The following is a 15,666-nucleotide window of genomic DNA, read 5'->3' on the forward strand; positions in this document are numbered from 1 at the left end:
GCCTTTTGGCGATATGATCACAACGCCAGCGCCGGAGCCATTCAACATCTTGGATCCATCAAAGAACATTCTCCAATGGGCCGAGTAGATGTGGGTCGGTTGCTGTTGTTCTACCCATTCTGCTATGAAGTCAGCCAGAGCTTGAGACTTAATAGCTTTCTTGGCCTCGAACTTGATATCACAGTACAACATCTCCATTGCCCACTTCGCCACTCGGCCTGACGCGTCCCGATTGTGGAGAATTTCCGACAACGGAGCATCAGAAACGACAGACACCGAATGGTCTTGGAAATAATGAGCCACCTTCTTCGCAGTCATGTAAATCCCATAGATAAGTTTTTGATAGTGGGGATACCTCTGCTTGGAAGGAGTCAGGACCTCGGAGACGTAGTACACTGGCCGCTGAACTTTGTATGCTTTGCCTTCTTCTTCTCGTTCGACTGTAAGAACAGTACTGACGACTTGATTTGTAGCCGCGATATACAGAAGAAGGGGCTCTTTATTGAGCGGAGCAGTAAGAACCGGCTGGGTGGAAAGTAGGACTTTGAGGTCGTCGAATGCGACTTGGGCTTCGTCTGTCCACTCGAAAGTATCTGATTTCTTCATGAGTCAGTACAGAGGAAGTGCTTTCTCGCCGAGTCGACTGATGAACCTGCTCAAATCCGCTAGGCAACCTGTGAGCCGTTGAACATCGTGTATTCTGACCGGCCTCTCCATTCGGACGATGGTCCCGATATTTTCGGGGTTGACATCGATCCCTCGTTCGGAAACGAAGAAACCGAGTAACTTTCCGTTGGGAACGCTGAATGAACATTTGGCGGGGTTGAGCTTGATATCGTACCTACGAAGGTTGGCGAATGTTTCTGCCAAGTCAGTCAGCAAGTCGGAACCTTTGCGTGACTTGACTACGATATCATCCATATACGCCTCCACATTTCGACCGATCTGGTCGAGGAGACATTTTTGGATCATGCGCATAAAGGTAGCTCCTGCATTCTTCAAACCGAATGGCATAGTGATGTAGCAGAAGCACCTGAATGGGGTGATGAAGGCTGTTTTTAACTCATCGGGACCATACAGACGGATCTGATGATAGCCCGAATAGGCATCAAGAAATAACAGACGCTCGCAACCCGCAGTCGAATCGACAATTTGATCTATGCGGGGCAGCGGAAAATGGTCTTTCGGGCAGACCTTATTGAGATGCTTGAAGTCGATGCACATTCGGAGCGACTTATCCTTCTTGGGCACCATGACAACATTGGCGAGCCACTCGGAGTGGTGAACCTCGCGAATGAAGTTGGCTGTCAGCAGCTTGGGCACCTCCTCCCCGATTGCTTTCCTCTTGTGCGCGGCGGACCGGCGCAAGCGTTCTCGGACGGGCCGAGCGACGGGGTCCATATGCAGTCGGTGCTCAGCCAACTCCCTGGGTACACCTGGCATGTCAGAGGGTTTCCATGCGAAGATGTCCCAGTTCTCACGGAGGAATTAGGTGAGCTCGGCTTCCTATTTAGGATCGAGGGTGGTGGTGATGTTCGTCGGGGCAGCAGTGTCGTCCGTCGGGTGAATGCTGACCTTCTTCATCTCTCCCGCCGACTGGAACGCGGATTCAGAAGCTGGCTTCTTTGAGCGCATCAGGTTGGCGGGGTCGACTGTTTTCTTGTACTCGTCGAGCTCGAGGACGGCCATCTGCTGGTCGGCGATTCTTGATCCCTGCTGCAGGCACTCTTCGGCTCGCTGTCGATTGCCCGTGATGGTGATCACGCCCTTCGGGCCTGGCATCTTCAGCTTTAGGTATACGTAACATGGACGGGCCATGAAACGTGCATACGCTGGGCGGCCCAGAATTGCGTGATAAGCGCTCTGGAAGTCGACCACTTCGAACGTCAGCTTTTCCTTGCGGAAGTTCTTGTCGGAGCCGAAAACGACGTCCAACGTGATCTGACCGAGTGATTTGGCCTTCCGTCCACGGACGACTCCGTGCAACTGCATGCTGCTCTGCTGAGTTTGGACATCGGGATGCCCATCCCCTTGAGAGTGTCGGCGTACATGATGTTCAAGCCACTGCCGCCGTCCATGAGGACTTTGCGCAGTCGAACTCCTTCCACCACCGGGTCGACGACCAGAGCCTGTCTTCCCGGGGTGGGTACATGTGCCGGATGATCCGACTGGTCGAAGGTGATCGCAGTCTGAGACCATTTGAGGAACTTGGGGTTGGTAGGGGTGGCCATGTTCACCTCTCTGTTCACCAGCTTCAGTCGACTCTTGCTCTCGACGTCAGCAAAAATCATCAGGGTTGCATGGACTTGGGGGAACGGATCCTCCTTATCCTCCTCATCCTGTTCATGGTCCTTCTCACTCGGTTGCCCTTCGCTGAACCCCTGGATCAGGAGGCGACACTGTCGAGTGGTATGCTTCGCATATATGGGGTTGCCCTCTTCATCCATCTTCGTATGAACCGGACATGGCTGGTCCAGGATGGGGTTATTGAACTGCTTCTTCTTGGGGGTGAACTGAGCTTTCCCTTTGCCCTTGAACTTGGCATTGGTTATGGCTGCAGCTTCTGCTTGCGGAGCAGTCGGGGCTTTCTGCTTCTGCTTCCGAGTGTTGCCTCCATCTCCATCAGCGACTGTTTTGCGCTTCCGCTTCGGATGCGGTCTTCTTCTTCACCATTAGCATAGCGCGTCGCTATTTCCATCATCTTGCTCATGGAGATGTCGCCTGTTCGGCCGAATTTCAGATATAGATCTCTGTACCGCACGTCTGCCTTGAAGGCGCAGACTGCTTGATGCTCGGTGACGTTCTCCACCGTGTGGCAGAGAGTTGTCCAACGCTGGATGAAGTCTCGCAGGGGCTCATTCTGCTTCTGGACGCAGTGCTGGAGCTCCACGAGGCCAGCAGGGCGCTTGCACGTCCCTTCGAAGGTCCTGATGAACACCCGGGCCAGATATGCCCAGCTGTAGATGCTTGAGGGGGCCAACTGGTTCAGCCACGCTCGAGCCGAGCCGTCGAGCATCAAAGGGAGGTGCTTCATGGCGACATGGTCGTCCCCTCCTCCGATCTGGACTGCCACTCGGTAGTCATCCATCCATGTTTCTGGCTTGGACTCTCCTGTAAACTTGCTGATTCCCGTCGCCAATCGGAAGTTGGACGGGATGTCAGCCGAGCAGATGGCTCGACTAAAACACTCGGGACCAGACACGATGGTCCTGCTTCCACTTGGATGGTCCATATCGTGACCATCGCGGTGGGCTCGGCCCCTGTCGACCCTTCGCTGGGCGATACGCCCTCTTGCGTCGGGCCTTGGGTCGTAAGTGTCGCCGACTGAACGCCGATCATCATGATGTCGGGACCCATAGGGCCCACCCCGCGGAGGGGTGCGTGAACGACGGCGATCTTCGTGATTCATGGAACGGCTGCCTCCCCTGTGCCGCTGATGGGAACCAGGGCTGTGAACCGACCGATGCGTATTCGCATGAACAGAACTATTATGGATCCTGTTGTGCGACTGGGAGACCGCCGAATTCTGCTGCTGCGCCGTGTGCAACAGGGCTCGGATCTACTCGATTCCCCTACCAGCCTCTGAATCAGTCGGTTGGAGGGAATCGGCTATCTTGGTAGCTGCAGCCAAGTTGAGGAGGGGTGTGCGGAACAACTCCACGTTGCTCCGCCGAGTGTGTCGACTGGCAGAACGGCGAGGCGGACGACGCGCGCCGGACGTTTCGCCGATCCCGTGCTTGTTCCGGCCAGCTTGACGGGGATCTTCATGGGAGTTGGCCATGTGTACTTCTGCTGCAGGCCCGCGACCCGCGTATTCGGAAGGAAACTCAGTCGGAACCGAGCCCGAGTGCTCGGACTGCGGGGCAACCACAACAGACTCTAGAACCGCCACTTGTGAAGACGCGTTCTGGCGCGCCTGGGCGTGTTGCACCCAACGCTGAAGTCGCGGACGGCGAGACCTCTTGCTGCGGCGCGTGACGGCGGCGCAGGTCGACACCGGAGCCGACTGTTGGAGAAGAAGAATGCCGAGGGCGCCGGCACGGAAGTGCGTAGCCCCACGACGGGGAAGCGCCTCGACGTCGAGAGGAGCATCCCGAAGCCACGCTGAATCGTCGATGATGAAGGAGAGAGCGTCGAAGAAGATCTGGTGACCCATGCTCGAACCTCCACCGGACGACATGACGAAAGGAAGTAGTTGCAAACTCACCGGAAGTCGCTTAGACGCCTGCCCCATGGTGGGCGCCAACTGTCATGGGTATAAGCCTGACAGTAGATGTGTAGGGTACGAAAAGGATGGGCAGAGGTTTAGCTACGGTGAGGTTGTATGAGTTCAGGCCCCTCTGCGGTGGAGGTAATAGCCCTACGTCTCAGTGCTCAGGGAGCTTGTTGTCGAGTGGAAATATAGAATACAATGAGTTGCTAACCCCTCTACCAGCGGGGGAGGGTGGCTTATATAGAGTGTGCTGCCCTCCACAACGGTTCCGGTACAGGGATGGAGTAGTGGCGATTGAATGCGTACGTTACAGGTAACGTACGCCCTAAATGCTAATAAATGCACCTGGAAACGTACGACCGTTTCCCTCCAGGGGGGTTACGATGTACCGAGTGGTATCCAGTCGGTTAGCTTGATATCCTCCGAATGCTAGTCTCCGACTGGATGATCGAGGACCTGTTACCGACTGGATGATGGGGACTCCTTAATTCAGTCGGAGCTGACTAAGGGCCTTGTCCTTTGTGAGGGATAGTCCTTGGGTAGGACCTACAGGACAGGCCTATGACCCTACCCTAGGACTATAACCCCATCAACCCTCTTTTGCGTTTGTCCTACTGAACTTGGCTTTTATTTCCGCGTAAAACCGTGTTATGTTTGTTTGAATTTGAACTTATTTGTGTGAACTTATGTTAAATGCGAGAATTGAACGTTTTCTGTTTGCGGGTCGTCACGGCCGTGTCCGAACAGACCCCGTAAAAGTCGACCCGTAAAAAAGCATATTTAACGAATATACTTTTATATCAGTCCATTTAAAGGATGTGCTTATGTGCCAGCCCGTAAAAGTAGTTTTACGCAAATGCAAACGCCTTTTGCGGGTCAGGATTATGGGGGGTCTGCTAGATGTGCTCTTACCCCCTCTAACTTTCACCGACTCGCTGCCATGGCGATCGAGCTTCCGTCCATCCCCAAATCCATTCCCACCCACCGCCACCGCCACCGCCCTCCACCTCCACGCGACGGCCATCTCCGGCGTCTTCCTCGCCACCATCTACCCCTCACCCCGGCCACAGCGACAACGACGGCTACCACAACCACAACTCCTCTTCTTTCCTGTCGCTGCAATGCAAAGAAGCCTCCTTTGGCGCCGCCACCGTCGTCGGGCTGCGGCGTCCAGGAGAGGACCGCCGCCGGCTGGAGCTCCTTCCTCCTCCATCACGAAGCAACGGCAGAGGAGTCCTCCTCCTTCCACCCCATAGCCGCAACGTCCAACCTCAACCTCCGACCGAAACCCTAGCGAGCCCGAGAGCTCCACCGACGGCGCCCTAGGTCAGATCCCTCCTCCCCTTCCTTCTCTTCTTCCTCCTCTGGCTTTCTTCCTTCTTCCTCTGATGCATGAGTGAGTAATGTGCAGGCAACTTTTTCCCGTCTCCTCTGTTCTGCTCTGACCCCTGTCTCTTTTCTTCTCTTCTCTGTAGATGGTAGAGCGGTCAGAGGAGAGGAGGTGGAGCAGCAGGCCAAGATCCATCCATCTTCACCTCCCACCCAACAAAGCCAACGTGGTGAGTGAGCTCCCCCCAATCGAATTGACCCCCACATCTGAAATGGATGCCATGACGTTTTGGTTCATTTTTGGCTCGCCACTTCTGAAGGAAAGTGCAGCAAACTGTGCGTGTGTGCATCAAATTGGTGCAGCAAATTAACTGAACCAGATTAATATGTACCATACCACGTATTTACAAGATTTGAATTGCAGTCCTGGCTCCCTGTAGGAACAAATAAGTTCACCGTAATACTAGATGATTGTTACTATGAATTTTGTTGCGATTTCCTTTAATCAACTTGTTTAACAAGAGCTGCTGACGTTTTGGCTCACCAAAAAGGACCAAATGTTGGCCCATCTATTTACTGTGCGGCTGATAGAATTTCTATACATGGAGGATTTGTTAATTGATCAGTTATGCAATATATAATCCTTCATATATACTGTACTAGGTGCTACCGAAGTAAATCATCTCTCTTTCGTTCTTTGATGTATTATGCCAATGACATAATCAGTACTCAAGGTTATTGCTCTGCATATCAAATTTCATTCCCTTCCTGATGAGGCTCGGGGCGGTCGTCGCGGCGGCCTCTTCAGCGGCGTCGCCCGACGGGCTCCATGCACGTGTGATGGATGCTGGTTCCTAAGGTGAGCGCGATGCCGAGGAGAGATGGCATCGCGGACGGCATCCAAGGACATCATCACGCTCAACGGCTCAGCCGCCATCGTCATCAAGTTCTTTGGTACGCATGCGACGCCAATCGATACCCCTTTCCCCTCCACCCCTCTCTAGTGTTTCATTGAGTGATTTGGTGGCAGATTACGCAGCGAACAGGTGTGCGATGGGCCGGCAAACAGCAGTGCCGTCTCTATCCCCGATGCTGCATCTTGGTGGGGCTAATGGCCCTGCGCGCGGTGCGCCCTGGGCGGTGCGGACTGCAACTGCGCGTAGGGCCGCCACAGCTGCTTTCTCAAGGCGGCGTGCGGACTGCCTGGTAAGCTTCATCAATCCACTCTAAATCTCCCTATTTGGCAATGTTGTTCTATCCAGTTTGGGGTTCGTTCTTCAGGGCCTGTCCAACACTGGTTCAAATATATGTGCCCTTAAGACGTAGTGTCCATGGGATAAAAAACTCAGTTGGGTTTCAAGTGGTAGCTGAACGTCTACCCCTTGAATAAACTTTTCCTTCAGATTTCACAAGAGATCCTTCTATTCTCCTTTTAGAACTGAATATATTTGATATGTTGTTCAATACCAATGTGGATATATGGACAATGCTTTATCACTACCAAACTGTCGTACCTGATGGCGTGATCTTTGTTTTGTGTCCTCCCACATCCCACATAAACGAAACAGCCCACTACTTATTTCCTTTGTTTATTATCACATACTCCCTCTGTCCCAAAATAACTGTCTCAACTTTGTATTAGCTCTAGTACAAATTTGTACTAAGCTTAAGACACTTATTTTGGAACGGAGGGAGTACATGTTAAGCACCCAACCATTAGACATTTAATTCCATCACTAATAGTAAGATCCACACAAAGAATATATGCAGTCTGTTATTCACTAAATTGCTCTGAGATCAAATTGTGCCTCACCAATTTTTCTACAAGTCTTCTATTTATACGCTCATACAAATAAATTGCTATTAATGCATGGCAAATTGCTAATAGTAAGAAACGTGTTGTCCAACAATATGAAGAGGTTCCCATTCCACTTTATCTGATAGTTGTGACTTCCACCGTAAGTGCATTTGATTGGTCTGCTAAGTCCCTTCTATTAGATTTTTTGTTTATTTTTACATGATTTACATACTTTCAAAAGCACAAATACAGGAACTATTTGATTTCATTGTGGCTCAGTTGGAAAGATTTGTTGAGACTTGAGACCGAAGGAGATGATTTCCACTTGCCTGCGGGAAGGCAAAGGGAACTGGGTTTCACCTTTTCTTTCCCAGTACACCAAACCTTGATATCGTTAGGCACCCTCATTAAGTGGACAAAGGGATTTTGTGTTAGTGGCATGGTACAAATAAAATGATCGCAGTACATGCTAGGCTCACAGAATGATATACTAAAAACATTAAATTTAGGATTCCTTTAGTATCCAATGCACATAATACCTTTAGTTTGTTGAAATCTAACTGTATTTGGTGGTTGCTTATCCTTTCTTGTCACTACTTGTCTCACTGATTTATTCTGCCATTGTCCAGAAAAACAGTGACTTTGTTATCCAAGACCAATGATTATGCTCTTGGGTCAATATTCATGCTAATCATCATTTATTAAGCAACTGCACCTACAATATTAATAATGTCATCCGGTGGAATCATGTGTTGCTGCTAATCAGGTCTTCTACTTGCTTTCTTTTGCGGGAACTCTAGATTGACAACACTGCCTTAAATTTGTCTCTATAATTGGTTCATATGTATTTAATAGATCATGCGTGTATCGAGAGTAAATTCCTTCTCATTCCCTGTACCATGGTGTTGGCAGTCTGTCATTAGTGCCTATGTTAATCCATGAGCAATTTTGTAACATTAGTCTTGCTATTTTTTTATGAAAACCATTGGGGGCATGTGAGATATCTTGGAGCATTTTGTGCATTTTGTATCATTCTGACTGTGAGTATATCCAATCTTGTGGTCTGATGCTTTCAAATAGATGATAGAAATTAGGGCATGCTGAGATAGTTCCTCTTTGTATTGTTCTAGCCCGTGAGTGTATCTAATGTTGTAGTTTATTGCTTCTAAGTTTTTGACTGGTTATTTTGCCTATTATGTGTCCAGGTCAAACTTCCGTCCTTCACAATTCATTTAGTATTTGTAGGATCTATGTGTCTACACATATCACACTTCTGACCGTCGTGCTAATTTTGGTGCTTTATTGGAGGTTTGGAATTGAAGGAGAGCCCTGGCGTTGTTCAAGTCCTGGAAACAGCCTCTTACAGAAATGTAGGGAAAGGCTTCGTACAATAGACCCAAAGTGGTCGGACCCTTCCCCGGACCCTGCACAAGCGGGAGCTACATGCACCGGGCTGCCCCCCTCTATTTGAGGTTTGGGATTGGGCAGTGATGAGCTTGTCTCTCATATCATTTTTCTCTTGTCTACATTTAACTTGATGTATGGAAGAATTTCTTATCTCAGTGATACCAATCTATCAATATGTCCATGCAGTTGTAGCTCTATTATTTTCCTTCTCTATGTAGTTTCTTTGTACTATTTCATATGTGAGTTAACTATCTTGTTGAATATTTATATTTATTTTCTTTTTAGATTGTAGAACGTGTCCCTTGAAGAATACTTCTGTAGCATACAACGATTCAACCATACGATTAAGTGGTTCATGGGTCTATAAATCTACCTAGCATATCATGATCTTATGAGGCCGTTGTAAATTTAAATTTGGTTTCTTCTACCAAATGATAGAAGCTTTCACGTACTTTTGGAGGGAATTGATGTTAATTACAGGCTTGCTACGATTCTCTTCTACGATTCAGAATTTTAATCCAGATCATAGGCTTGCTATGATTCTGTTTTATGATTCAGAAATTTGAGGCTTGTTATGATTCTCATTTACGATTCAGAAATTTGATTGAGGAGGCTTTGGCTATGTCCAGTGGTTATCATACATCATCCTTACCTGATTTCATTTTATGGATGTTCAGACTTCACTAGCCTGGCAGCATCAAAGTAAAATGTGGCTGCTGGATTCCATAGCATCTGTTATGTGATGTAACTGAAGTACAATTGAGTTTAACCGCCCTCTTAGAGCGTGCAATGGGATTACATGGAAGGTTAAGATGACCTCACCTACATAAAATGTTTTGTTATGTTTATTAATGTATGTATGCCTACTTACCCTAAAAATATTTAGTTAAAATGTTTCTGTATGAAGTTTCTATGCTATATAAGAAAGTTGGCCTGAAATATTTGAGGTCATATTCTGTTTTACAGGTCACTCCTATAGTTGCATAGCTGATTCAGTTACTTTCAAATATCTACAACTAGGATAGCATACTCGTCTATATTCAAATAACTATAAATAAGTGCCATTAAAATTATAAAAGATAGGTGTGCATGGACCACCTAAGAGATTATGTATTCATATGCAATGTTAATCGCATCGTTTTTAAGGAAAGATATATGCCAACCTCCTTTTCGAAAAACAAAAAAGATGCCACTCCATCTCCATGTAGTATATCATCAGCATGTATGCATGCATGCAAATCATCAAAGGACAGCTACACGTGTAATGTATCATCCAGATGGTGCTGCCGATTAAATGTGTGCCACAAGGCATGACCCAATGTCTCCTTCATTCATTGAGGAGCACTGATACTGCACCTACTAGGCTTCAGAGTCACACTGATAATCCTTTCCATGCAACGGCACTAGGCGAGGTGCTTGCAGAAACTAATTTTGTAATGGTTTTAGATAAGGTTCTAGGTATATGTCAGTGTTAACTAGATAGACATCAGCACAAAATTAAAGCAGGAGCTTCTCACCTCTCCCTGACTTTGACTTGTCCGGGTGTTCAAATAACCAGTACAAATTCACTATTGCACAGTCAACGCTAACTTGTATAAGGTCCACTGTCTTCTGCAAGGAAAATGCACATGCTGGTCCTGTGGTGCCAGAAGTACATGGCATGTCTTGCAAATTTTGCTGGCTGGCTGGCTGGCTGTTACTTTGAACGAACACAAGAACGGGTTTTTTCAATGTTTTGACCCACGAGACGAAAAAAATGCACACAATGAACTCGAATTGAAAGTTTTTTCACGATCTGACCCTTTTAGAAACGCCAGAAACCGTGGCATTGCAGACGAATAAAGAAACGCCAGTCCACTGGATGTTGCCGGCCTTATGTGAAACGCCAGTCTACTGGACGTTGCAGCCCTTGTGTGAAACCACAGTGAACTCGAATTGAAAGTTTTTTCACGATCTGACCCTTTTAGAAACGCCAGAAACCGTGGCATTGCAGACGGATAAGGAAACGCCAGTCCATTGGATGTTGCCGGCCTTATGTGAAACGCCAGTCTACTGGACGTTGCAGGCCTTGTGTGAAACGCCAGTCTACTGGACGTTGCAGGCCTTGTGTGAAACGCCAAGGGAGCTGGCGTTTCTGGGGGGCTATGTAACTGCCCAGCGCCCGCCCCTTCGCCCACATCCTGTTCTTTGCTTCTTCCTCTCCACGAAAAAGCTCTCCCTCCTCCTCCAGATCCTCCCCTTTGATCTCCCTCCTCCCCCAACCGTTTTGTTGGTTTTTTGGGGCAAATCGAAGAGGCCGGTAAGCTCCTTCAATCCCTTCAATTAGTTTTTGCAATGACTTTGTATGTGTGTAGCTTTTTCTTGCACAGGTGTACGTATGTTTTGAAGTAAATTTTTTTTGTGATTGTTAATAGGTGTAATTTATGGTGTCTCTAGGTGTAGTTTTTGGTGGCTATAGGTATAACCTAGGTTTAGTTCATATTATTCGAAGAGGCCGGTAAGAATTTTGTTCATATTATGTAGGATGTTTCAGCCGGATAAATATCCGGGTCTTGATGAGTACTACGAGCAGAAGCATCGTGCGGTGTTAGTTGAAAGAGGAGAGGTAATTATGATTGTGTTGATGATTACTTTTCTATATTCCATGATTTTTATATTGTGACAAGTTGAGTCTTCTAACAAATTATGCGTTTGTTTGTTTAGGTTCCTCCACTACTTCGTTTGAGGGGGCGCAACCCGAATGAAACTCTTTTATATGACCCTCGTTACGAGCCTTATTTAGAAGAATGGATCTTCTTCAATTTGTGCTCAACTTTAAAGGCACACCACCATGGTTGAACGCCACGGCCCTAACCGCACTTACGGACCGTTGGAGGCCGGAGACACACTCTTTTCACCTTCCTCTTGGTGAGATGAGCATAACCTTGGAGGATATTGCTATGATCATCGGGCTTCCTATCGAGGGCAGGGCTCTTACAGGGAAGGTTAGGTCAGATGGGTGGCGACAACGGGTTGCAGCATTGGTTGGTGTTGAACCCGAGCCATGGACTGATGAAACTAGGAAGGATCCTAGGCCATCCGGTGTGTTGTTCTCTTGGATACAGAGACATTTTCGCAGGTGCCCAAAGGATGCTAGTCCGGTTGTTGTGGAGAGGTTCGCGAGAGCTTATCTCTGGAATCTTTTGACCCAAGTGGTGTTTCTGGATGGCACTGGGGTCACAACCTCATGGATGTTCTTGGATCCTCTTCGTGACTGGGATGTTAAGTGGAGTTGGGGTTCGGCGGCACTAGCCTTCTTGTACCGTCAGGTATGGCTTAATATCATGCATTTTCATTTTATTCAATGGGATATGATGCATTTTCATTATATTAAATGGGTATATGTTGCATTTTCATTTTATTAAATCTGTAGTTGGATGGAGCATGTATGAGGAGTAAGCCGACGTCCAGTCTTGGAGGTTTCGTCTGGGCCCTACAGGTTTGGATGCGGGAGCGTATCCCTGTTGGGCGGAACTTCAGCCTTGCTCCGGAAGAACCCTGGAAGTACCCATTTGACGGGGATGAGGAGCGATACCCCAGTATCGCATACACATGGGCTAATGTCCAATGGACGAGTATGGCGGCTATGGGGCGGTATAAGGCATACATAAGCGAGCTTGACATGCTAACTTACGAACAGGTAAATGCTTCATCAAATTTGCTGATTTTTTTTCATGGATGGTTGAGTGACTTGTTGTTATGTAGGTCAATTGGAGGCCGTACACGGTACTTAGGCAGTTCCCTCTGAGCAACATGTGCCTTCGTGACCAGCATCTTTGGCGTGTGCGGTGCCCGATGATATGCTTTTATGCGGTGGAGTGGCATCTTCCTCATCGTGTTTCAAAGCAGTTTGGGGTACAACAACGCACCCCGCCGGATTACGTCGAGACAAGTGTGAAGCTACATAAGTGAGTATTTTGTATCATGTGTTTCTCCTGTTGATCAATGTCTAACATGAAAAAATGAAACTGATGTAGTATTCTAATGCTTTGTAGGACAAACCGGCAAAGCAATAAGATTGTCATCAATTGGGAGGAGCACCACATGACTTGGGTGGACATGTGGAATGCTCAGAGACAACATCGAGTTGAAAATGATCAAATACCCGACACTGACGAGGCGACATACTTAAGGCATTTGGAGTGGATGCGTACAGAGTACAGAGTTATCCATAAGGTTGCCTGGGCTCGTTCTGATTGCTTGGACTTACTGCCGAGTGAGGCTGCTGATGCTGCATTCAACAATTCAATTAGGGAGACAGTTGGAGTGCATCTTGACTATGGTCCTCTCCATGACCGAGTGGTACGTCCCTCCTTTAAAATATGAACAAGTGTCATTTATTCGTGGGTGGTATGTCACATGTGTTTTATCCAGGGTATGGAGCTATGGAGATGTATCAACGATAGTAACGTGGTCCTTGGCTGTGCCCCATGTCCACAAACGGACGGACTTGTTAGAACTACTCTGCAGGTTTGATGCCTTGTTAACCTTTCTTTTTTCGTACCTTTGTTAGCATATTAACATGTCATTATCTTTTCCTTGCGCAGAAGGTCGTCAATCGTTGCCGCACACTAGCGGCTTTACTTTCTTGCCACGGTGTTTCGTCCACCGATGTGAGGGCACGTGCGCAGTACACGATGGATGTGCAGTCTTCCGCTCGTCCGTCTGCCAGCCGTCCACGGTCCTCTTCCGCTCGTCCGTCTTCGAGTCGAGCACATGCTTCTTCTAGCCGAGCACATGTTGAGGAGATTGAAGAAGAAGAGGAGTCAGACAACGAGGCCGCGGATCCGGACTTCATTGAGTTTGGGGCTTCGCAGATGGAAGATGCTCCGCAGCCAAGTCAACCCACCCAGGCGACGAAAGAAACACGTCGAGCTAGCTCAAGGAACATCCGACGTCCTGGCTGGCAGAATACTCCATAGGGCTACGTCACTAAGGGCAAGATGACTGCGAAGAGAGGGAGGAAATGAAGTATGAACTAGTGTCATGTCATGCTAGTATGAACTTGTCTTATGGAGTTTTATGTAGTTTCAAGTTTGAAGTATGAATTTGGCTTAAGTACTTTGAAGTATGAACTGTGATCTAGTGAATTTGTCTTATGGAGTTTTATGATGTTTCAAGTTTTATGAACTAGTGAACTTGTCATGTCAATGGCTCAAAGTACTAACTTCATAGTGTGTGTAAGTTGGAAATGTGTTCTCAATGGCTCAAAGTGTAGAGCTGCCTGCTAAGAGAAGCAAAAAATTTCCCATCCTCTGCCTCCTACAGTTTCTGGTCTAAAGAAGAAAGCAACAGTTCTGATGAAGAAAATGCATCTACTGCCTCCTACAGTTTCTGGTCTAAAGAAACGCCGAAACCTCTGGTGTTTCTGAGGTGGGCTGCAACGCCAAGACGACTGGCATTTCTGAGGTGGGCTGCAACGCCACAGTGGACTGGCGTTATGGTGGTGCCAGGAAACGCCCCGGTAGACTGGCGTTGCATAGTGGGTCAGAAACGCCACGGCTTATGGCGTTTCAAAAAGGGTTAGATCGTGAAATCTTTTCAAATTGAGTTCATTTTGTGCACAACTTCAAACAATAGGTCAAAACAGCGAAAAAATCCCACAAGAACGAACAAATTTAGGGTACATGACAACATTCCATCTTCAATCAACCCCCTAAGAGCAACTTCAACGCAACAATCCATTTCGTTCACGCGCATCCGTTTGGATCGCGGCGAACAAAAATGTTGGTCCAATGTGTCGACTAAACGGACGCGTGTCCGCTTTTCGTCCGCCCGCCGTTTCATTTTTGACCCATTGCGAGCCTCATTTGCGTCAGCGTGGAAATGAGACGGATGTGTGAGGCGCCTACCTACTTCTCCCTCTAGGCTGTTAGTCGGTGGCACATTGGCCATCCTCTCCCACCCCATATCGACAACAAACCCTCGTCCGCCTCCATTGCGTCGTGTTCACCGCTCATTTGCTGATGCCGACACACCTTCCCCCAACGTTGCCACCTCGCCCCACCACCATCTCGTCACCGGGACACCGAAGCTTCCCACCCCCACATCTTGACCCTGTCGCGAGCAGGAAGCAGCCTCGCCGCCCCGCCAGCTCCTTCGTCCTGACGCCGACACACTCGTCGAACGTCTCCATGCCAGCTAGCTGGTCCAAGAGGCGTGCGTCTCTTCGTCGACCAGCTCCTTCTATGACGCCCGCAAGCTGTTTGACAGTTTACAAGGTACAAAATGGACTTCAATGACGAGTTTTTTTCACAATTTTCTTTGCGACTCCGACGATTCCTCGTTCGATGAGGAGGAGATTTTGGCTGCCGTGTTGGTCCATCACCACCTTAAGAGCCAACGACCGTTGTTTCGTGGCTTGATCCCAGGACACCTTCCGGCGTTGAATCGTAACCGAGAGACCGGTCATTTCGTCGGCATTCCCATATGGCTAGGTATGTTTTCAACCGTATTAAAGAGGGGATGGTCGGATACGATAACTATTTGGAGTGTAAAGAGAACGCCCATGGAAAGATTGGTTTCTCATCTTATTAAAAATGCACTGCAGCCATCCGGATGCTTGCATACAGAGTGCTCAGTGATCTCATTGATGAGTACGTCTGTATGAACGAGTCCATATAGAGGTTCTGCAGGGTTGTGATTGTTGTGTTTGGCTCTGAGTACTTGAGAGAGCCGACTCCTCAAGATACAGCCGCTTGTTGGCGATGAATGCCAGCATGGGCTTCCCAGGGATGCTTGGCAGCATAGACTGCATGCACTGGGAGTGAAAGAAATGCCCTTTTGCTTGGCAAGGGCAGTATAAGGACCATGTCAGGGCTTGCACTGTCATACTTGAGGTCGTGGCCTCATAAGATCTATTATGAATACAATCTCCGAC

General features: G+C 48.2%; 2 protein-coding genes across 8 annotated transcripts; both read left to right on the top strand.

Annotated features, from left to right (window-relative positions):
* Positions 1–5,685: 5,685 nt before the first annotated feature.
* Positions 5,686–9,038, top strand: LOC123448276. Of its 7 annotated transcripts, none has more exons than XR_006631645.1 (4): positions 5,686–5,772; positions 6,269–6,496; positions 6,573–6,748; positions 8,649–9,038. XR_006631645.1 is itself a non-coding variant. In XM_045125128.1 (3 exons), the coding sequence occupies exons 1-3, from the start codon at positions 6,424–6,426 to the stop codon at positions 8,658–8,660; spliced, it is 261 nt and encodes an 86-aa protein (XP_044981063.1). In that variant the 5' UTR covers positions 5,692–6,423; the 3' UTR covers positions 8,661–9,038. The 7 variants fall into 7 exon arrangements, 3 of the variants coding, with proteins under 3 accessions (XP_044981063.1, XP_044981061.1, XP_044981062.1); XR_006631646.1 differs by having other exon boundaries at positions 6,277–6,496; XR_006631644.1 differs by adding an exon at positions 7,970–8,106 and having other exon boundaries at positions 5,692–6,496.
* Positions 9,039–12,567: 3,529 nt separating this feature from the next.
* Positions 12,568–13,898, top strand: LOC123446275. Its single transcript, XM_045122951.1, has 4 exons — positions 12,568–12,694; positions 12,782–13,088; positions 13,161–13,256; positions 13,334–13,898. Exons 1-4 carry the CDS (start codon positions 12,582–12,584, stop codon positions 13,706–13,708), a joined length of 891 nt encoding a protein of 296 aa, XP_044978886.1. The 5' UTR covers positions 12,568–12,581; the 3' UTR covers positions 13,709–13,898.
* The last annotated feature ends 1,768 nt before the right edge of the window (positions 13,899–15,666 follow it).

The sequence above is a fragment of the Hordeum vulgare genome, chromosome 4H (genome assembly GCF_904849725.1).
Source record: "Hordeum vulgare subsp. vulgare chromosome 4H, MorexV3_pseudomolecules_assembly, whole genome shotgun sequence".
In the NCBI taxonomy this organism is placed as follows: Eukaryota; Viridiplantae; Streptophyta; class Magnoliopsida; order Poales; family Poaceae; genus Hordeum; species Hordeum vulgare.

Excerpts from the sequence above, each read along its gene's own strand:
- LOC123448276 (XM_045125126.1), top strand. The coding sequence starts at position 6,424 with ATGGCATCGCGGACGGCATCCAAGGACATCATCACGCTCAACGGCTCA. Across the intron at positions 6,497-6,572 it reads CATCGTCATCAAGTTCTTTG|ATTACGCAGCGAACAGGTGT; the intron begins GTACGCATGCGA and ends ATTTGGTGGCAG. Across the intron at positions 6,749-8,662 it reads GGCGGCGTGCGGACTGCCTG|GAGAGCCCTGGCGTTGTTCA; the intron begins GTAAGCTTCATC and ends TTGGAATTGAAG.
- LOC123446275 (XM_045122951.1), top strand. The coding sequence starts at position 12,582 with ATGATATGCTTTTATGCGGTGGAGTGGCATCTTCCTCATCGTGTTTCA. Across the intron at positions 13,089-13,160 it reads GTCCTCTCCATGACCGAGTG|GGTATGGAGCTATGGAGATG; the intron begins GTACGTCCCTCC and ends TGTTTTATCCAG. Across the intron at positions 13,257-13,333 it reads TTGTTAGAACTACTCTGCAG|AAGGTCGTCAATCGTTGCCG; the intron begins GTTTGATGCCTT and ends TTCCTTGCGCAG.